Source organism: Anastrepha ludens, chromosome 4 (assembly GCF_028408465.1).
Source record: "Anastrepha ludens isolate Willacy chromosome 4, idAnaLude1.1, whole genome shotgun sequence".
Classification (NCBI taxonomy): Eukaryota; Metazoa; Arthropoda; class Insecta; order Diptera; family Tephritidae; genus Anastrepha; species Anastrepha ludens.
Window position 1 is genome coordinate 35,525,761 of NC_071500.1, and position 22,726 is coordinate 35,548,486.

The following is a 22,726-nucleotide window of genomic DNA, read 5'->3' on the forward strand; positions in this document are numbered from 1 at the left end:
CTATCATTAGTTCGATTATTATTAAAAGAACTTTGTCGACAATAAAACATGTGTTTAATAATTTAAATATATATTCTAAAATTTTATTAAATCTAGTCTATTGCTCTTAATTTGTGTTGTAGATATTACAAAATAAATTTTTGTTGGCCGATAACCCAAAATCGAAATATTTAAAAATTTCACACACAGGAAAATCAACCCAACATCACAAGATTGTGCCAGCTCGCTTTCGCACCTTGTGTAGCAGGTCAAAGCGGACAGCACGCTATTTCTGTCTATCTGCGGGAACGGAAATAGAAACAGAGATTGGTCTATGCTTTGCCCGTTTTGTTCGATTGGTGTGTCGTAAAGCTAAGTGGAATAATGAAATGAAATGAGTTCAGTTTATTTCGTGCGTTAAACGTATTCGGTTGTGCTCGTTCGTGGTAAAAGTGATAAAATAGAAAAGTGCTTTGCCGTGTGTATGTGTAATGTGAAAAAAATAGAAAATTTTGTGAAGTGAAAATTTACAAAATATTATAAGTGACAAGATTAAACAATTAAACGCCTTAAAATATTGCTGATGGCGGTATATGTAAAGTCAATGGATGTGTAAAAACAAACCGAAAAGAGTAAATTAAGAAAAATTAAGGCGGATTAAAGAATTTTAATCGGAGCGAAGGAGCGCAACGCACGCAACCACACGTACACAAGTGAACACGTACACAAACAAACGAACGCATATAAAGATGGAAGTAAAAAATTTTCACAATCTTTCTACTTGATTTATTGACCAAGAAGAAACAGAAAAGAACAGATATATAAAAAATGTAGGAGCGGAAAAGACGATAATTGAAGTGAATAAAGAGATAATAAATGTATTTTTGTCGTTGGAATACAATCGAAAATAAAAATTAAAATAAAAACAAAAATATATAAATAAAATAATAGAAGGCAGTGGTGCAACAATAACTTGCACGAAGTTATGGTGGAGGTATGCACAGAAATTCTATCGTAATTAGTTTTGTATTGAAAAAGTGTTTAAAGTAGTAAAAGCAAATTGTGAAGTCTTTTGGGCAAAAAAAATGTAGCATAGCATATTTATATTGAATCTATATATGTATATGGGTAGATTGGGTGCGCTTCATATACTATAGTTGGCGGCAGTGAATAAGTGTAGCATATCCGTGCATTTAAGTAAGTTGCCCGTTTTGCGCACTTTCATGCTCCCAATGGCCCCCTTCGTGCGCTAGTTACTCGAATTCACGACTCTGCTCCACTTATATGTGCTTGTAAATGAGCATTCATTCATATAGCCATGCGTGTCTTCGGCAAATAAATTCTGATTGCGCGGGTTTTCCGATTCATTGGGACACGCGCACCATAACTTGAGTGCTTGCTAATAAATGGAACCCTGTGTATATTGTGTGCTATACGAAGAATTTTAATAGACTTCCGCTGTAGTCCCACACTATGCCGCAATAAGGAACTATCAAGAAAAATGGGCGCTTAAGAAAAATTTCACTTATCGTTTTTTACGGCATAACCGCCTTACAGCAATACCGTGATACCATAAGGGAAACGGAAAAGCATATAGATGATGGCGCAGGTGGTGCTAGTTACTTCCCTCGCACATATTGTTTTATGGTGCCTTGCCCAAAAACACACTACCGCTTGACCGCTCTGCTTTTTGGTTTCGTTATTTTTGCTATGTTGAAAGTTTGTTGGTGAAGAATAGCACAGCTTATGTGTGTCGTTACCGTATTTGCATTTCAATTGTTCTCGCTTTGGCTGCAGCGCAAAACAACAAAATTTTCCGACTCGGTTGGCGCTATTGCACCGCTTTTTCAAAATTAAATCAAAACAATCCAAAACTTACTAAATCGCTACTGCGCTGCCAGCGGTGCTAACGACGGCGAAGCTGACAATGACGTAAAGAAGCTGACGTCGGTGTCTGCGTCGTAGTCGGCGAAAGTTGAATGGCGGTTCTTTCTACTCGTGTATTGTTTTGATTTCCAGTTGTTTTATTTTGGTGCAGCCTATAATTTTTGGGTGAGTAAAACTATCGAGGTGTTTGACTTGATGTGCGCGCCAAAGTGTTTACACTTAGATATGTATGAGTATGTATGTGCACACATGTTTTCATGTCATTTACATGCACATGCATTGTGCATGGTTGATTAGAGCATAGGAATCGCCCCAATTCCGCCTGAAAAATTCGCTTCTGCAATGCAGAAAGTTTTTGGCGTAAAATGAATTAGAAACGGTCAGAAAGTTGTGTTAAGTGCAATTCGCTGCAAATTAATCACCGGCTATATATTTAACCGTGGTTATTTAATTTTTAACTATCTAAATTTCATTTATTTACAATTTTTAGCAAGCAACACATTCATATTATGTGTGTATTATCAAATACAAACTTGAAAAGAAAATTAAAAAAAAAAACGAGTAACAACAAAATATTCTGCAGTCTTTTTTGCCTCCATTATGTGCGTTATGACTTCGTTCCAATATGCTTTTCCTCCGACAGATTGTCCTACATGTGTTTTTTTGATAATAGCGACAGACTGTTTTTGATATATGCAGTTTTTTTTTGTTTTATTTTTCTTTTGCTATTTCTCCTTCCTTTGAAAATTATTTTTAATTTTCGTTTGCCCATTGTTGGGAGAAATGAGAAATTCATGTGAACCATTCTTACATGAGGGAGCGGCATTAATTGGAAAGTAATTTAGTTTCTTCCCGACAGGGAATTTAATAATTAACTTCACACTTAAGTCGCATTGTCATTATATATTTTGACAGCTGATATAGCAGGGCTTGTGTGTGAATAAGTTCAATAGATTTTACGTAGTAGTTTTTGGTCGGTAACCTTTTAAATATAGAGAGCAATTAGCAGCATTTATGTCATAATTAACTTTTTTACTAGATAAAAGGTAAAAATGCTGTTCAAGCCAGAAAGAAATTAACCGATGTGTATGGAGAAGATGTGTTGACAATATGCCAGTGCCAGCACTGGTTTGCAAAATTTCGATCCGGCAATTTTGGTGTCGAAGATGCACAACGTCCGGGAAGATCGGTTTAAGCTGATAAAGACGCGATAAAGGCATTCGTTGATGCAACTGGCGAACACGTGAGATCGGGGATGGGTTAAATTTATCGCATTCAACTGTTTATGACTTTCTGAAAAGCCTGGGCTTAATGTCGAAGCTCGATATATCCACAAATCACAACCTAATATTACTTGAAAACAAACTTTGCAAAAATTTTCACATTTATGCATTGGTTTTTTTGGTGGGTATAGGAAAGAACCCTAAAGATAAAAAACGAGCAATGATAAGAGGGTTACGAAAACAAGAAAAACACAATTAAATTCTAGATTTCGTAGAACGTTCGGCTCAGATGGTGGCAAATGCCTTAATTTATAAAAATAAGCTTGGTCCTCGCAGACGAAAGCACAAAACATCTGCTCAAGACGAGCAAAATATAATAGTTTGCGGGTACGATGAAAGCAAAATCGAATTGTTTGGTAGAAAAGGCCTTAGAAAGTAGCGCCCACTTAACACGGAATATAATCCCAGAACCATCACAAAAATGGTCGAACATGACGCAATAGGTAAAATTTATTTGATTGAATGCATTTTGAATTAAAGAGTATACATATGTTAATATATTTGACGAGGTAATGTTACCACTTGCCACTGGGTAATGGGTATATAAACAGGATAATCAGCCCAAACATACCAATAAGGCCGCAAAAGAATGGTTTAGAGTCAACGGGGTTGAGGTTATGCGTTAGCCTGCTCAGTTTCCCTACATAAACTCCCATAGAAAACTAATCGGCTTTCATCAAAAAAAGTGTTGATGGATGGAAACCAAACAATTCTAGACGGGACGGTAAAAGAGGCATGGAAAGGAATCCCATTAAAACGTTGTAACGCAAAGAAGTAATGCAGTGCTGAAAAACCGAGGGTATTCAACGAAGTATTAGTATTGTTTTTCGTTTTGTAACTTAAAAATAATATTTTATTATATACATAAACTAGCATCACCCAGTGGGCTTCGCACCACCATACATAAAATGTTTTTTTTATATCGCAAGAAATTTTTCATATTAAGTTTTCTTTATAGAACTCGTAAAATGTTTAAACAGTTGAATTAGTTGATTTTTTTCATTCAACATACTTTCTAAAGATGTCACAATAGCCTTTTCTTTACTTTTTTAAAATTTGATTGTGGTGGTCACCTATATACAGGTAAGGTGAAAGAGCCGATAAAAACTTGTAATTAAACTTTGATTCTTTAATTTCCATTTCAATTTTTTACGCTAAATAAATTATGCTAAAATAAATAAAGTTAAAAATGTTTTACCAGTTCCTTGAATGCTCCAGTTTTTATTATTGTATATTTTCGCCCAAAATTAATATTAACATAATACACTTAAAACCACAACAGTACAACAGAAACGCTCATAAGCGGCTGTGTATTTGTAATTGTTTTTCCCATACAGGCATTTCGTATGAGAGGAAACCATTACTCACATAAAATATCATAACTCAGGAACGGCTGCACCGATTTCAATCAAACTTCACACACACCACCTCCTCAAAGATAGAAAAAAACTCTAAAATTTTTGTGTCAATCGGTTCGGCGGTTCTTGAGTTATAAGATTACCAAGGAAATGTAATATATAACGACAACTTGAAATAACCCAGGATCAGCAGTGTGGTTAGGAATTTCAGCTGATATAAGGCTATCGATTTGATCCGGAGTTATTTTATGTACCAGCCAAATTAGTATATGTGCGTGCGGCAATCCCCTTTTCTGCCATTCGATGGAGTACAAATGGCAACGCACCTCCCCAAATACATATAATTTCACAATTAAATCCATAAGTGCTTTACATTTTTGCCGAAATGGATACTCATGTGGTTCAAACACATCCTAGCGTTATCCAGGTCCACGTTTTGGTCTATATCTCGAGACCCTAGTTACGGAGGGGCATTAAAAATACTCTATACTATAGAATCATCAGCAGCTTCCATTTGCTACCCATATTGTACAAACACATCCTAGGGTTACCCGGGTCCACGTTTTGGATTATATCTCGAGACCCTAGTCACGGAACGGTATGAAAAATACTCTATACTATAGAAATCATCAACAGCTTCCATTTGCTACCCATATTGTACGAACACATCCTGAAGTTATTGGGGTCCACATTTTGGGCGATATCTCGAGACCCTAGTCACGGAGGGGCATTAAAAATACTCTATACTATAGAATCATCAGCAGCTTCCATTTGCTACCCATATTGTACAAACACATCCTAGAGTTACCCGGGTCCACGTTTTGGATTATATCTCGAGACCCTAGTCACGGAACGGTATGAAAAATACTCTATACTATAGAAATCATCAACAGCTTCCATTTGCTACCCATATTGTACGAACACATCCTTAAGTTATCGGGGTCCACATTTTGGGCGATATCTCGAGACCCTAGTCACGGAACGGTATGAAAAATACTCTATACTATAGAAATCATCAACAGCTTCCATTTGCTACCAATATTGTACGAACACATCCTTAAGTTATCGGGGTCCACATTTTGGGCGATATCTCGAGACCCTAGTCACGGAGGGGCATTAAAAATACTCTATACTATAGAATCATCAGCAGCTTCCATTTGCTACCCATATTGTACGAACACATCCTTAAGTTATCGTTGCCCACATTTTGGGCCATATCTCGAGATCCTAGTCACGGAACGGTATGAAAAATACTCGATACTATAGAATCATCAGCAGCTTCCATTTGCTACCCATATTGTACAAACACATCCTAGGGTTACCCGGGTTCACGTTTTGGCCTATTTCTCGAGACCCAGGTATCCGATTCTTAAAATTTTAAAACACACACCATCTACTGAATAGTCCAAACAAAGCCTAAAAATTTGGTTCGGATAGGTGAGCCCGTTCTTGAGTTATAAGATTACCAAGGAAATGTAACTTCTTTTTATATATATATATAGATTACTCTTCTTTTTATGTGGAAGTAATTTTTACTTTGCTTTACTTAAATTGAAATTTTAATTTTGGTTTACGTTTGATTGAATTGTGTGAACTGCGTAAAGATAAATACAACTTATGTGATTTATTTTGTGTCAAAGTTTTTTTTTAAGAATCGTTCTTTTATTGAAATTGTTTACATTGAATATTTTTCATGCCGGTACTCCCATTATTTTGTGGACAACTGTAAGTGTCGCTTACAGAAAAAACATTGCTGCAGGAAGAGAAGTGATATTTCCACAAATTTTGTGATTAATTATACAAAGCAAATATTCTGCATATTTCTATCTGTAGGAGGCCGGAACGTATTTCAGCTTCAAAAGCAAAACGATCTTGACCATATACCCTATATTTATTTTTATTAAAAACAAAAGTTAAAAAATGAAATATTAACTTTAAAATTTGGAGCAGACTTCCTTAGGAATATGTATCAAAACGGCACTTGAGGAGTGCCAGACTGGCACTTCAACCATTTCACCTTCTTAGGAATATAGTATCTGGTATTGATTGCATTATGACGTTGGGTGTTTTTCTATAGCAATTCACTGAAGAAACTTCTCAAAATGAATATTTATCTTGCTCAATTTTTATTCTCAACTCTAAAAATTCTCAGAGGCAGATGTAAAATGTGCATTCTTTTTACTCGAGAAAGCGTTAGACTTTGTTCTTTTTGCTGTTGTTGTAACAGCCTAAACATTCCCCATAAATGCTGGGGAATGCTGCTGGGGTGACAGGGTCGTTTCGGTAATGTAGAACCGACTTTGTTCTCTCGATTATCGCTTGCAAGTTGCGTGTTTCCCTTCAAAATGTATTTGCGAAGGCGTGATTGAATTTTACAGTGCTCTCATACAAAATAGACTACATAAAATTGATACAAATTGTTCCCATTTGTTCGTTTATATTTGTTGACATAATAGTCCCTTACAAGGGAGTAGTACTGGATTGTTAATCACACCTTATTTGACTTATATTGGCTACGTTCATGGCGAATGTATTAAACGTGATATAGGTAAACCAGCTGATTTGCTTCTTTTGCGCTGTACATCTGGAAGTAAGCATAAAATGAAATGACGAAAAGCCGTTCGCACTATCGTTGTATGCTTCTGGCGCTTCAAAGAATGTCGGCTTTTCAACGCAATTCACCCTTTAATTTTTATTTTGATTTTCTTCTGTCGTGATATTCCAATGTCCAAAACGTTGTTATTTATCCTTTAATGAGTGCGCCTTGGTTACGCTAATGTCACAAGGAGGTTTTTAACGTTATGTCTAATACGAGTATACTCATTTTATTTTTCAAAGTTTTACTTTTGTTGCTACATCTAATTTTATTTGTCTTGACTACTTATGCTTACATTTTCATCCTACTATCTACCTTCCTTCTTTGTAATTTGATGCTAATTCCAAAAATCGTATGTATCACCTCACACACTTTGGTCATTGTGCTTGGATGCCAGTTGCGTATCTTCTGGGACAATTTTGGTACACTTTTTTTACTCTGCTCTCCTGGTCTTAACTTTTCAGTGAATTTTAATTAAGTTCGTGATCAAATTTGTATCCACATTTTTTAAATAATACGATTACATGTTTTGTCATTATTAATGACGTATTTTTCTTGGATTCCTCGTAGATATATTCATTATTTTAACAGCTGCTATTGTTGTAGTTCGGTAACGGTGGTTACCATCGCGTGAAACTATTTCATAAACATACATTCGGTAAGTCGGGTATTATCTATCAGTGGAAGAGCTTCAGTTTGTTATATTAATATTTATTTCAAACTGCCAAACAGTTGAAAGCCCCACAAGTCAGAATATTAACAAAATATGTATTTAAATTATGCGTGGTAAGAGCAAAAACACTTTCAGATGAAGGCGTTCCTTCTTATCAGAACCTATTAGCAACAACGATACGAATACGACTGGAATCAGGGAACAAAATAGAGCAAATCCCACATAGATATACAAAAATGGATAACTGACGATAACAGAAATGTTTGCAAACAAAGCAAAATGAATTATTGAATAATTGTAATACTGGCGAAAATATGATTGAATTTTGGAATAGCTTTGAGCAAAAACTGATATAAAGGGGTTTCCAATATGAGGTGCTATTATGAAATTCCAAGGAAAATGTTATTTTTAATATAAATGACCGGGTGTTATTTCATTATAAAGAGGAAGGTATGCTGGTAATAGTGGAAAGTAACATCAGGCAAATGACCACCACAACCACGCTTACAGGACAATATCCTTTTCATGAAATCTTCCATAACACGAATTCCATCTGTGAGGTCTTGAATCGACCCTGGGGTGTTGGTGGCCTCAAAGAAAAAAGTCACAAGCTGTTAAATCACAAGATCTCGGTGGCCAATTGTGATCACCTCTTCGAGAGATAGCACGGTCCGGAAACTTTTCCCGTAAAAGATCAATGGTTTCGTTATTGGAAAACCCTTTAGCTAAAGAAAAATATTGGATTCAATGACAAAATATTGGATTTAATGAGGGAAGAAAATATCGGAACATGAAGGTTGACGAGTATAAACGAAGGAACAAAGAAATTATAGACAAAGTAATAGCGCATTAGATATATGTAATATGATGATTTCGAACGGCTGAAGAAGCTACATTACAGTTTTAATTTACACAAAAAACTAAAGGAACTATGTAACCTGTAAAAACACCGCATTTAAAACATTATAGGAACAATCAAAGTTATAACAAGAAAATAAAAACATACATACATATGTACATATATGGTTGCGAATACCCATGAATGAATTATTTAAAAACGATTCACGAAAGTATCAAATTGGAATAACTCATGCAAAAGTTGATTCATTACTTCAAGAACTATGTCTGAAATAAAAAACTTAATTAAAATAAAAAAAACGACGGGTTGCGATGAAATCTCCGGTGAAACTTATAGACGGCAGTAGAATGCCAATTCCAATGAAGGTGTTTCACTTTGTATATGCAATTGGGGAATATGCAAACTCATGGTAGATATCTGGCTCGACACTAGACATAGCAGAGGCGGTGGCAGTCTCCACCCCACTGAACACACTAAAAGCATCCATTGCTTCATACTATCATGCTTTAGCCGAAAGAAGATGGAGCAAATACCTACATGTATTACAACAAAATACACATGGCCGTCATACAAAATCCAAAGGACGAATGACCTGCTAGGATGTTCTCGGCCAAACATTCCACGTATCACTTCAACCCTTACAGGACATTGGAAAGTAGGGGATCATGCAGCTAGACTCAATCTACCCTTCAATCCTATCTGTAGAAGCTGTCAAGCGGAAGGGGCGAAGGAAAGTCCGGGACTAGCCAGGGCACGACTCCGATCCTTCGGTAAGCCTTTCTTACAGCAAATTAAGGAAATCTCAGACATCGAGATAAAGGATTTGCTGCTATACTTGGACCTCACTAAATGGATCTGACTTGGAAACAAAAAAAAAAAAAAAAAAATAACAACATCATCTTCACACGAGATAGTGGTAGTAAAACGGTGCTGGTCACTAATTAGGAGCATTTCAGCTCAGAAATGTTCAACCACCTCAACAACAACAACAACAACAGATACTACTTATATTGTATACCAAATTTATTACGCTGAGTAAAAGCGGCAGATACTACTTCAATACGAGGCTAACCATATTAAATATCAAATGGCTTAAGTGCTAAAATATCAAATGACGTAGTGCTCAAGCAACGCACTAACGTACAAAAAGAAGAAAAGTCGCTTATTTCGGACATGTAACAAGAGGCAAAAAATACTTATTTTATAACAGCAGATACATACAAGGAGAAATCGAAGGTTAGCTTAGGTTAGGTAGTGTTGATTGCCCAGAGAGTGGGCCCACTTGGACGAAAGACGTTGGTTCATCCTTTGTGATACCATTGCAAGAGGAGAAAAAGAGGTGAAGGAAAAGGACGAAAGGGAAAGGCGTGGGGAGGGTTGAGTGTTTGTGGATTATGAACGGTGACTGGTCTGCGATTGTGTTAACCTCTCTATGCTGCTGATGAAGTTAATTAGATTTTTGTTATCAAGACCCGCTATATCAGCAGGCGCAAAAAGAAGTGAGAGCCAAGATGCTTGCATCTTAGTCCCGCGAGAGCTGGGCAGCTGAGGAACAGGTGCTGAGATGATTCCACCTCATCCTTCATACAACTGACGCAAAAAGGACTCGAAGTGATTCCGAGTCTCACGGCATGTGTACCCCGCGGGCAGTGCCCCGTGAGGATGCCCACGAAATTTGAGAGATGATGTAATCGAGAGAGAGACCAGGCATTCCCTGACCAGTTTCGAGTGCACCATAATAGAGCCTAGGGCCCTATTTGCCGCTTGGCTATCGGAGTAAATATTTAGAAATCAAAGGCCTAAATACAAAAAAAAAAAATAAAAAAGTAAAATTATTAAAAAAAATATAAATAATTACAGAAAATATAAATAATAAAAATAATAATAAAAAACTAGAAATAAAAAATAAAATAAATATAAAAAAAAAATAAATAATGAAAAAAAAATAATAAAAAACAAAATAATAAAAAACCAAATTAAACAAAAAAAAAAAAATAATAATAAAAAAATAAATAAATAAAATGAAACACAAAATAAAAACAGAAAAATAAAAATTAAAAAAGGAAATTAAATTAAAAAACTAAATAAATAAAAAAAATTAAAAAAATAAAGAAAAAAAAAATAAATAAATAAAAAGAAAAAAATAATAAAAGTCGTTTATTTCGATTCAAGGATAAATCGAAATACGAAAATGAAAAAAAAAATTATAGAACAATGAATAAATAGTTAAAAAAAAATAAATCATTAAAAAAAATAATAAAAACAAGTACATATATATAAATAAATAAAAAGAAAAAAATGAATAAAAAAAGTAAATAAGTAAAAAAAATAATAAAGTTAAATATGTAAGAAAAAAGAAAAAATAAATAAAAAAAGTAAAGTAAGTAAAAAAAAATAAATAAATAGGAAAAAACGAAATTAAACAAAAATAAAAGGAAATGAAATAAATAAATGAAAAAATTAATAATAAAAAAAAAAATAAATAAATAAAAATAAATAAATAAATAATAACATTTCTATGCAATCGTGAAGGTCTAGCATGGATACGGATGAATGACAATCGGCCCAACTTCTGCCATTTCAGCAACATTAGCCAATATTTAATAAGATAATCGCAAAGTTATGCCGTTACAACATTTTTTTCATGTATCCATCCTTGCTTGAGTAACTTTGGATCATCTCGTCTACGATATTTTTCGTACAATATAGTCATATGCGTCCATTTTTTCATCTCCTTAGCGCGATTTGAATCTGTTCCAGCAGCGTTTCCTAGACGAAAATTTAGTGCGTCAAAATAAATTATACATCACACATTGATCAGTTTCGGGAATTTTTTAAATTTATTTTTAATTCTTCAATTGTTTTTTTTTTTATTAAAATATGTATAATGAAAAATCACATAACACAAAGTTGTAAACTTTGTACAAAATATATAAAAATTACAATTTTTGTCGTTAAAAAAATTTTGGTATACCCATTCAATTTGTACTAAATACTTGGGGTAAATACGTGCATCTCATTGAAAACTGAGTAAAACTCGCCCAAAATTTGGCTCACGTATACTTCCTTACTTACTTAATTGCCCATAACAACCCGTTACCGGGTTACAACCTGCCGAATAATGCCTCGCTAGATGTCTCTGTTTTCCGTACACCTTTTCCAGTTTCTTGAGCCAAGAGAAGTCAAGTCACCTTTAATTTGGCTCATCTACCGGACATGAGGACGTCCTCTTCGCTGTCGAACGCAAATTACCGTCTCAAATATCTTCTTCGCCGTAGCAATTCCTTCCATACGGACGACATGACCCAGCCACCTTAGTCGGTGCAGGGTTACTCGTTTGACTATGCGAATATCTCTGTAAAGCTCATACAGCACGTGGTTCATTCGAATGCTGTAACCGTTGTCTACGCGAGTAGGACCAAAAATCTTGCGATTTTTTTACTGTCTCGGCTTCAGCGCCATAGAGAAGCACCGGGATGACGAGCGTCTTGTAGAGTTCGTCGAGAGAGGGCTTCACTACTCAATTGTGCACTTAGCCCAAAGTAGTACCTGTTGGTAAGATATATCTTTCGCTTAATTTTTTGTTTTGATTTTGATTTTTTCACGTTGTTGCCAACTCTAAATCTCATCGTCTCAATGGAAAAATATTTTGTTAACATGCGGGCAGGTATATAAAGTTTGGTCCGGACTGAATTGAACATTTCAGCGAACCCGATACATGTTGGGGTACCTAATTATATAATAATTTAAACCAAATCCTTCTACATACGTCCCAAATCCTGTGTATGTGTATATGTATATACTAGTTTAACAGTAGACACGCGTGATCTGTCAAAAGAACCCTATTGGGAAAAAATACCTCCAATCTGAACATCCCTTATACGAGCTTATTTTTATGCGAGGTGTATAATTTTATTCAACATAAATGAGTCAACTGGACTGGAACTTATTGACGAGTTTTGGCAATTTATTTGTTTCATATTTAATTTGGCGATTTTTTTATGAAAACATGGTTCATTCTCCTCCAAAAACGTACTTATGCATTTAAATTTAGCTGTTATGGTAACTATGATAACCCCACTCTGAAAACCCGTCCTTAGACTGCTTCGAAATTTTTCTTCCAACTAAAAATTGTGTTTAGGTTAGGTTAGGTTGTAGCGGTTGTTCACTATGGAACTCCCCCAGGCTCATAGTTCATTGTGATGACGCAAATATTTACACTATTTACATACAATTTTGTGTTATTGAAAAATGATGCAATTTGCAAAGTGATTACCTTTTCCTTGCAGGTGTCACAAATACATAATTTGTTTGTTAAGATTTTTCTAATGAGCAACGTAATGCCTTGACCATTTTCATTTATGGATGCTATTTTACGAAAGCAGCTAACATTTAATAAGCAACCGAAGCAATAATTGTAGCAAGCGTTTGATAAATACGAAAAATAAAACAAACAGATAAACTCTTTGCAAAGGAAGGAAACTCAAGGAATTGTTAATTAATTGTTAAAAAAAGCGTGAAAGTACATATAAATGGTTTCTACTTTTATCGGGCTATTGGGTGAGTGTTTGTCTGTCCTATCTGCCAACCATCGAAATATTATTATCTTTTTCTGCTTTACAGACATTCAATCATGGTGGGAGATACCGTGTATATCTCATTTTTGTTCATTGTTTAGTTCGGCCTTTGACCTACCCGACATCGATATCGAGGTATGTAGCCTAATTAAAACACACAGCTCTGTGTATGTGTTCTCTTATAATTCTTATCCTTTTGCAGGATCTTGAGTCGGCGCTCCTATCGGATGGTACTGATGAAGATCAAATCGCACTTTTACCGGAGTTAATTGTTCGCCTACTAAAGGGTTGCGATGCACTCAAATCGGTAGCAAAAGAAATAACGCACAGCAATTATCAAATGTTCTTGCGGCGTTTTCTACGCCAACAGTGTCGCATTCACAATACCGAGAATCACTTTGATACGGACATTGACTTTCAATCGCTGCCGGTGCGCAAACGTTTGCAAATACTACATGATTTATGTCATTTTCGGCTCGATTCCTGTGATGTACAAGTCATACTGAGCAATTTGGAAGCGGATAGTTTGCGTGTCGAGCCGCTGGGTTACGACTCGAAAAATTCTGGCTATTGGTATTTCTATGGCACGCGACTATATCGAGAAGACAAGCCAACATCGTCAGTAAGTGGTCAAAGTGCTGGTTCTGGTGGTAGTAGTGGTGGAGGTGGTAATAAATCGTCGGCTACAGCAGGTAACGGCGAAGTTGGCGAATATGCTGATGGTGCTGTATGGCAAGTGATTTGTTTTACCGAAGAGGATTGGCAGAATTTGGCTAGCAAGTTTAAATCTTCAACGAATGCTAAAGAACGTGAATTGTATCAGATATTGGACGAAAATTTTCTACCCAAGTTACCACAACTTTTCCGCGAGCGTGAGCGACTGCGACGAAGAAAGTGAGTATAAATAGTTTTGTCTTTTAAAGGGGCGGAGTTTTCTTAAATAAGCTATACATTTTGCCTTTTTTGGACTGGCTTGATGATTACATTTTTATATCTGCCTATGTGCGTTGAGTCGAAAACAGTTCATTTCTTCATATTAAAATAATTGAATATTTCTTGGTGAAGTTATTTACAAAAAAACCAAACCTAGTGAAAACATAATTTGTCTATAAATAAGAGGCATTTGCATTATTTTATACGAATAATATTAATAAAAATTTTCGTTTATTTTTTCACAGACTGCTTCAAGTACGAAATTCTACACGACTACGTAACATCGTCGAGCTAAAAGCGCGCCAAGAGCAGGAAAGATTACTACGCGAACGTCAACGTTATCAATTTGAGCCGCCAACCAATCTGAAAGCTCAGCAATTGTCCGTACAGAGCAGAGCAAGAAGACGGTTAGCAAGAGAACTTGCCCATACTTCTATCACTACTAGAGACAGCTACAATTGAAAGAAAGAAAAAAAAAGAAAACGAAAACGACAACAAACCTATAAAATACCAACCAAAAAAACTACAAAAAAAAAAAAAAAAAAAAAAAAAATACACCATGACACGTAGAGAACTGTAATGAAATGGAAACGCATATCAATTGCTCACTTCCCATTAAAATACACCGAACAGAAAAAAGCAAAAAAAGAACAGAAGAAAACAGAGGCGCTGAAGATTAACATACATATATACGCATGCGAAATCAAACATTGATCTGTGAAAGCACATAAACATATACCATATAAACATATATTTGTCACACACATACTTTACTTTCACGCGTTCATTGCCCAAAAATGCTACATCTAGACATAGTACAATTTAATACCAATATGCCACATGCGAATACAAACATACCAAACTAAAATTTGTTTTCTTCAACACAACGGCTTGTTTAATTTTATGTACGCTCATCATTTTTTGTGCTTGAACATTTTTTACACTTTTGCTGTGATCTAAGTCTATTACATTAATTTTAATAATGAAATATTTACTTGCCCATATACCAAACTCATAATAAGTGGAATTGACCAGTTGATGAACCATTTTGCGTAAACAGAAAAAAAAGATTTTTACAAATACAAAAATTAAAAGAAAAACTTTTCATTTAACACTTGTTTGACACTTCATAAGACAGTACCGACTACTCATTCACGACAACAAAACTCAACTCATCGCTACTTCAGCACAATACCGAATTATGAACAAAATGAAAAACGTCTTTTTTGGTTGACTAAAAATTTGCAAAATAGTGTACAGACGAAAGTGCGTCGTTCGATGAAACTAAGCAAAAGCAAATCGTGTTAAAAAGAAAAAAAAAAACGATCTAGAAGAACCGATCGTATAAGTAAAAAAGCGTAATATTAAATAATAATACTAAACAAAACTCAACGGGAATGACAACAACTGCCGGAATGGAACATGTAAAATCGAGTGACTACGACAGCCATTAATTTACGTTTATTTCGGTTATTGTGATTATAATACCAAATTGGACTGAACTTACGTTTGGTTTCGTTACTCAACTGAAAATCGAATTACAAAATTAAATAAAAACAAACAAAAAAATAACTATGTAAGCATGCTTTTTTTTCTCTTAAATTTCTTGCATTTCATTTAGTTTCTATGAATTTTTCAATCTTATATTAATTTTGTTTTTATTTTCTTGAGTTATTTCTTTGCGCTTATTTGGATTAAGTTTCTTTCAATATTATTTCCGATGTGTATACTTCTTAAACTTCATACCGATAATACAAATTTCTATATAACAATACGAACACTAATAGTTAACTTTAAGCACTAACAGGGCCAGCACGCACAGTAAGTTCTCGCCAATGAAATAATTTCTCAGAATTCGACTGAATTTGAAAGTATCCAAAAAAAGTACAAGAACGCAAAACTTGCATAACGTACAAAATTTACAAGCTTTCATGACACGCCAACTCAGGAAGTTAAAAAAGAGCGAAAACATGTATTATGCTATCTAACACATGGGTTGAAAAGTCCTGGGACTAACAAAGAAAACTCTTTGTTTTGTTCAAAATAAGCTTTATTCGTCAACGCAATTTCCATCAAGAACAACGCAATCATTCCAGCGCCGCTCTAACATTTCAATACCACTTTCGTAGAACGATTTATTTTTTGCCTCAAAATAGGTCTCAGTTTTAGTCTCATTCGAGCAAAATTTCAAAATTTATTTAGGTCTGCGAACAGTCAGTAGACGCTGGCAGCCAAAAGTGTTGAAAATGGTGGATGTGGAAGCAATTCGAAGTTCAATTCAAGTGGTTTTCCCATTCCATTGATTGACTTGTGACACGGTGCGTTGTCTTGAAAGCGCGCAAACGCGGCACCCACTTTGAATAGAACTTTCTCATAGTCAAATGCTCATGCATTATAAAGCCAACACATACTTTTGATATCTTTACGATGTCAGATAACTAAAGAAAATTCACTTTTCGATCGAGTTTGCGGATTTTTTTTGATTTTTTCTGGTGTTACCGCCTCATTTGGGCGTCCATTGCCTTGCGCATCATAGGTTTTTCTATGACCACGTTTGAAGTCAGCAAACCACCGTTTTATTATTGTTCCTGATGAAGCGGATCTCCCATAACACTTTTCCAAGCCATTGCCTCTCCTTGAATGGCATTTTTCCCCTATCAAGAAGCAGTGTAAAATTAAAACACGAAATTCTTGTTGATCCATTGTTTAGAAAATAACAAAAGTAGTGTCACTCTTAGCACAATAAATCACGAATCAAGAAATAGAATATCATGAAAGTTTAACCTTAAGCCTATTTAAAAATAGTGCCATCAATGTGTTAGGCCCATGACTTTTCAGCCCATGTGTTAGTTACTTATTTTGGTTTGAACATTTTCTCTGCAATTTATCTTTTTATTAATTTATTGTTTGAAATCCTGCTTGTAATCAGCGTTTTTTCTTATTGGCAAATTGTTGCAAGCACAAACTTATCCAGTGAGAATTTTCAACTGCCCGCTAAAATGAAATGTCTTTGCTCTATAAATTTCGCCCTGTAAGTTTTTTGGATGTGAAAACGCCAATTTGTTTACAATTCAGTGCTGTCCACGTAAGTGATTTTTTTCAGGACATCCAACTTTGTTATGCTTTAATATCTGCCCAAGTGCTCCATTTAACACCTTCATTTCACGAAAATTCATTATCTCAGAGCTATATGCCACGCTTATTAACAGATACAATAGTAAAGAATGGACACGAAAAATACTGGCCGTGCGAAAATCATTATAACATCAAATTTATATATGTTAAACCGACAAAATAATTTTTCTTTTATTTATTTTTCTTTATCAAGCTTACCATGTTAAACAAAAAACTCATATCAATTCTCTTGGTTGTAAACAAAGTGATGCAATTTGTATTTGACTCCTTTCATTAGGCGATGGACATTACTTACAGCTTTTGTTACGGTATCTGCTGTTCTCTGCCAATTCATTTTAAACTGCTGCTCATCCCTTTTTTATTGTTTTTAGCAATTCTCTTTTAACAACTGACCAATATTTTTCAATGGAGAGTAATTGTGGACTGTTTTTTGGGTTGTGTTTTTTTTTTTTTTAACAATATTTAACCCGTGATTTCCCGCCAGTTCATGGCAAGACGGCTTCAATGTCACGTTGCTAAGTCCAGAAAGAATACAACTAAGCCTTTGTGTTGTTTGTGTTGTGTTGCAAAGCAGCAAACGTTTTTGCAAACACTCCTTCAAATTCTAATTTATTTGATTTTTAGAGCCCGTGGTAATGAACGTTTTGCATTTCATAGTATCATACAACTGGCAGATGATTTGCCAAACTAAGGGAACTTGTAGGGCACTTGTCCAACATTGTTAGCTTAAAGGCAGCTGGAACTGCTTCGCTCTTCGTTGCAGTATAAAGCTCAACGCCCTGAATATGCCTAACCCCTTGCCGTGCCATTTAGCTCGACAAAACTCGGGCCCAAGTGTCAATGCGTGGCTGATCTGATCTGTTACTGATACGCGAGATGATGTAATAGCAATTATGAGACTCGTGACTAACTGATGACGTACAGATAGAAACCAACATTCAATCACGTCCCAGGATCGTGATGTTTATGTTTGATCCGACTATCTGTACACGATCTTGGCTCGTGATATTTACGTTTGGCCCGACGATCTATTCACGAGCCTGGCTCGTCATATTCATGTTTGGCCAAAATTTACATCTCGAGTCAGACTCGTTAAAGCACGGCAAGGGGTTAAAGTAGTCTCTACTTCATCGTCCATAACAACTGTATAATTTTCGCGCACGTGCTTTAGCACTCTTATTTTGTTTATCATTTCGATTGGGTGTTACAATATTTTTATATGACCGTAAACCTTCAGTTTTGCGCACTTTTTGAACGTAAGCTTTCGATATACGGACCTGTTTTGCAGCATCTCGAAGTGAAAGGCAAGGTTTTTTCCAAAAAATTACACCATTTTTTTGGCTTTTGGCTGCGACACAAATCCTTTTTCTCTTCGACTTCCAGGCTTTCACTCCAAAGACAAGATTTTATTACATTTTACTAAGACATAAGTTACCGCACTTTTCTCACAATTTAAAGTTTTTACTATGCCATTGTGCGCCAACTGACCATTTTCTTGCTTTTCGCGCACAAATTTCTCCGCAAAGCACACACAACCGAGCAAATTTGGAAGAATAGGTACACACATACATATGTACGTAGAGGTTACAAAAAGTGAATACGCCAAATTAATAATGACAGCAAAAACTATGATTGTGCATACCTAATTTTTATTTGTTTTACGTAGTGATGTGTAAACACAATCCACTAGTTTTTTTCGTGTCCATTCTTTAGCTGGAGAATACAGAGGCTGAGGGAGTAATTCGTTGGGGTAATTCATTTGGTTCGGTCATTGCTTCGAAATATCCATTGGTTGGAGTTGTTGGTCTTCTCTATTTCGTCTGCTTTTTCTTTGTTTACTTTCTGGTTTTACTCTTATTTATGGAAAATAAAAGTTATTTTCGGAACAAAATTACAGAATTACAAAAATAATGACAGAATACTTTCAATTAATTAAAAATAAGATTTTTATATTATTTGCGTCTCAGAGACATTTATCAATCTGACCTCGTACGCATCGGCGTAATAAAAAAATTATATAACTTAAGTTTTAAAAATCACTTATCACTTTTTGAAATGTGAAATTTTAATGTAATGGATTCATTTTTGCTAATTTAAATTTTTTTATATTCATAAGAATTACTTTTGGAACTATAATGGCAAAAATTAAATCTAAATATTATACAATCAATTACTTTTTACATATATTTTGTATTTGTACGATTTTTTTGTAATATCATTATAACATTTTTTTTTTAATATCATAACATTTTTTTTTAATATCATAAAATTTTTTTTTAAATATCATAATTTTTTTTTTAATATCGTTATAATAAGGCTTTTTAAACTCTTATAATTTATGGTGCCATTAGATGATAATTGCTTATAAGTGTTTTCATGTCAAATGGTCCAAGAATTTAGAAAATTGTCAATTCTTCTAAAAATTGGTTTATTTCTAGACTTGAGGTAAGAAGAAGAGGTAAACTGAAAAAATTGTGGAAAAAATAAAGTTAACTCCTTTTTGCCTCACATATTCTGTGAAATACTCAGCTCAAGGCAGGGATATGAAATATCGTTCCACATACTTTAAATTTCTTGCGGCGAAAGCTCCTGGTCCATTATACCTCTCTGCAAACTTTATAAAAAAAGTAAAAAGCAGTTTTGGGCTTAGCATAATTACCGCGTATTACGTGCATGATATTGTGTGGACAAATTCCAAATTTCATTTTCGACACTGCGTTTTCAAATGTGCCATCATCGAATCTCCAGGGTTTTACTCTTTAAGTTGAATTTCTTACGCTTTTCTTACGTTTCTTTTTTAATTTTGAATTGATATTTAGCTAAAAAACCAACAACAAATTCATACATTTTTCTAACACTGAATATTTACCAAAGTCACCAAACACCATGGCTGTCACACACATTCAAATTAAAATCTATACCATCAATTCATTTGAAAAAAAAAATTTATCTCCAAAGTACAATCACTAAAATATCGCATTTATCTTTACAGCTCCCAATCCACTTCGACAGCGAGCGGCATCTCAACCTACGCCAGCTCTTTGCGACGCACAACCACCACAAATTCCAGTGAATTTCTCTGCCATCGTGAGACGTTTTGTCTAACACCTGAAGGCGAAGACGAAGAAGCTGATAACGACAACGAGCACGAAACTGAACATCAGGCAGAATATTACAAGAGAGCACAACAACAGCACGCAGAGAGCCCTTGTGCATCAGTCAATTGCATATCAGGTGGTATAGACATACCTCTAGTTCTGGCAGAGCAAGGTGCGTTCAGCCATCAGCAAACGTTACCGATACAGCAGGAGTTGCTATTGCAAAATATCAAAGTTGAGCCGCAAGATCAGTTGGGCGATGAGGGCGAATATGATGTAAATCACAACGGCCATTCTCCCTACGACGCCACTTCAACTTTTGTCAAGCAGCTTGCGGACACGGAAAAGTACTTGCCATTGCGCAACGACCGATCTGAGTCGCAGCAATTGCAGCAACAGGTGCAGCAGCGACCGTTAGACAACACTGGTTGCGTCTCACTGGTGAAACCACCGCCTGTGAAGGCCAAAAAGTCACATCACAAGAAGAAGAAGTCACAAAAGAAGCAAAAGAAGAAATCGCGCGAACATCGGCGTCGTCATAAGCATGCCAATAGTGTCAGTGGCAACGATAGCATCAGCATTTCGGCCTCCAACACAAATCTCCCAGCAACAGCAACAGCAACACGAAAAGAAAGAACAATACCACCAAATCAGGGTGGCAGCAGTAGCAGTAATAGTAGCAGCAATAGCAATAGTCAAAGTAGCAATAGCAATAACAACAACAAAACAACCAAAACACGCAGCAGCCACAATAATAAAAATCATCAAGGCAGTCGGACGCAGGCGCCAAGTCACAGTCACAGCCATCAGCATACCAATAACCACGCGCTGACGCATACATCTTCGTTGAGCCCCGAGGACAAGGAGAATTTTTGCCGCCAATTCAGCGGCGACGCAACGACAGCCAGCGAACTGCATGAATTGTCTAGCGCAGGTATTGTTGTCGAGGCATTAAGCGATACCGCGGTCGCAGTGGGCACTGGCGGCGCGCAGCACGTCGCTACCGTCATAAAAAAGGAGGCGGTCGTGGGCATTACACTTGATATGGCACCTACTACCAATATGAAGTTGCCCGGCAGACAAACCAACAATTCGCTCTCGTCGCTGACGGGAAACATATTTATACCGCCCGCATTGCGTGAAGATACAACGGCAACGACCACAACTTTGGAACGCGCCGATAATAAAGTGAAGTCATCGACGGCAGCGAGTAGTGCGGGGCATAGGAAACATCATAAACATAGCACGTCGGCATCGGGGTCTACCGCTTCCTCGGATTCTAGTGCCACCACGGATAAGAGTCGCGGAAGTGGACATAAAAAGAAAATTGCTGCAGCAACAGCAGCAGCATCAGCGTCGGCGGCGGCAGCGGCAGTGGCAGCTGTGTCTACTACAGCCGCTGTGTCTTCGAAGTCATCATCACAACACTCGGATAAGAGCGCAGATGAGTATGTATATTGGATGTGTTTGTATAAAAGTTTTCAAATCTGCTTCTCATTGGTTTTTCCATATAAAAAATTGACTTTTTTTTTGCATATGAATGGAGATATACAAAAATTCTTTACGTGTTTTCTTGCTGTTGCTTGTTTGTGCAAATCCATATGTTTTCTATTAAAGGCGCGCATGAGAAGCTTTGTTGGATAAGATATGAAAGAAATGTTATTGTGGAAATGGTATATGGAGTAACACCACAGCTCTGATTTTTTACGTTACATGGTAAGGCAAATGTTGGTAATATGAAAGAGTGCGATGCGCTGACCATTTGCTGTGAAAAAGTTTTAATTCAGCACACCTGTTTTGTTTTTTGTTTTGTTGGCATTTAAAAGTTATGGAAGTCATTGGTGGGGGCCTAGTGTAAAAAGTTTTTCTTTTTTTGTTTTTTAAACAAAAATTTTATAAATTAGTTGCGATTGTTAACAAAATTAGCCATCACCAACCAACAATTCAAATCAGTAGCTGAATATTTTTTTGTTTCAAAGTTTCCTTCACAAACGGTCAATCCTGTTCCAAAACGGTCAATCTTGAGCTTTTGCTTCCTAGTTACGTATTCCCAAATCCTTGAGATCGTTTTCCACTGCGTCTACCCATCGGCGCCTTTGGACTTTACGCCCATTAGCTTTCCTCACGACATGGCTTCTTCACGGCACAATCAGCAGCTTATTTGAGTATTATCAGCCATCAATCTCTTTGACTACAGCGATGAGATCCATAACCAAACACGACTGTAACTACTGGATCGGACTGTATATAGACAGACATTAAACGGCATTCATCGGAAACTCTCACTACCTTCCTAAATTTCCAACCGCCGAATGCAGTTATCGTAGTGCAACCATCATCCATGCAGA

At 35.9% G+C, this 22,726-nt stretch overlaps 1 protein-coding gene across 1 annotated transcript in view; it reads left to right on the top strand.

Moving 5' to 3' along the window:
* The first annotated feature begins 393 nt into the window (after positions 1–393).
* Positions 394–22,726, top strand: part of LOC128861633 (uncharacterized) — a 40,369-nt gene continuing 18,036 nt past the window's right edge. The window contains exons 1-6 of the mRNA XM_054099915.1: positions 394–973; positions 12,925–13,195; positions 13,259–13,347; positions 13,415–14,106; positions 14,391–14,552; positions 20,273–21,826. Coding sequence (XP_053955890.1) covers positions 13,168–13,195; positions 13,259–13,347; positions 13,415–14,106; positions 14,391–14,552; positions 20,273–21,826 — 2,525 coding nt within the window. The 5' untranslated portion in view covers positions 394–973; positions 12,925–13,167. The remainder of the gene's footprint in view (positions 974–12,924; positions 13,196–13,258; positions 13,348–13,414; positions 14,107–14,390; positions 14,553–20,272; positions 21,827–22,726) is intronic.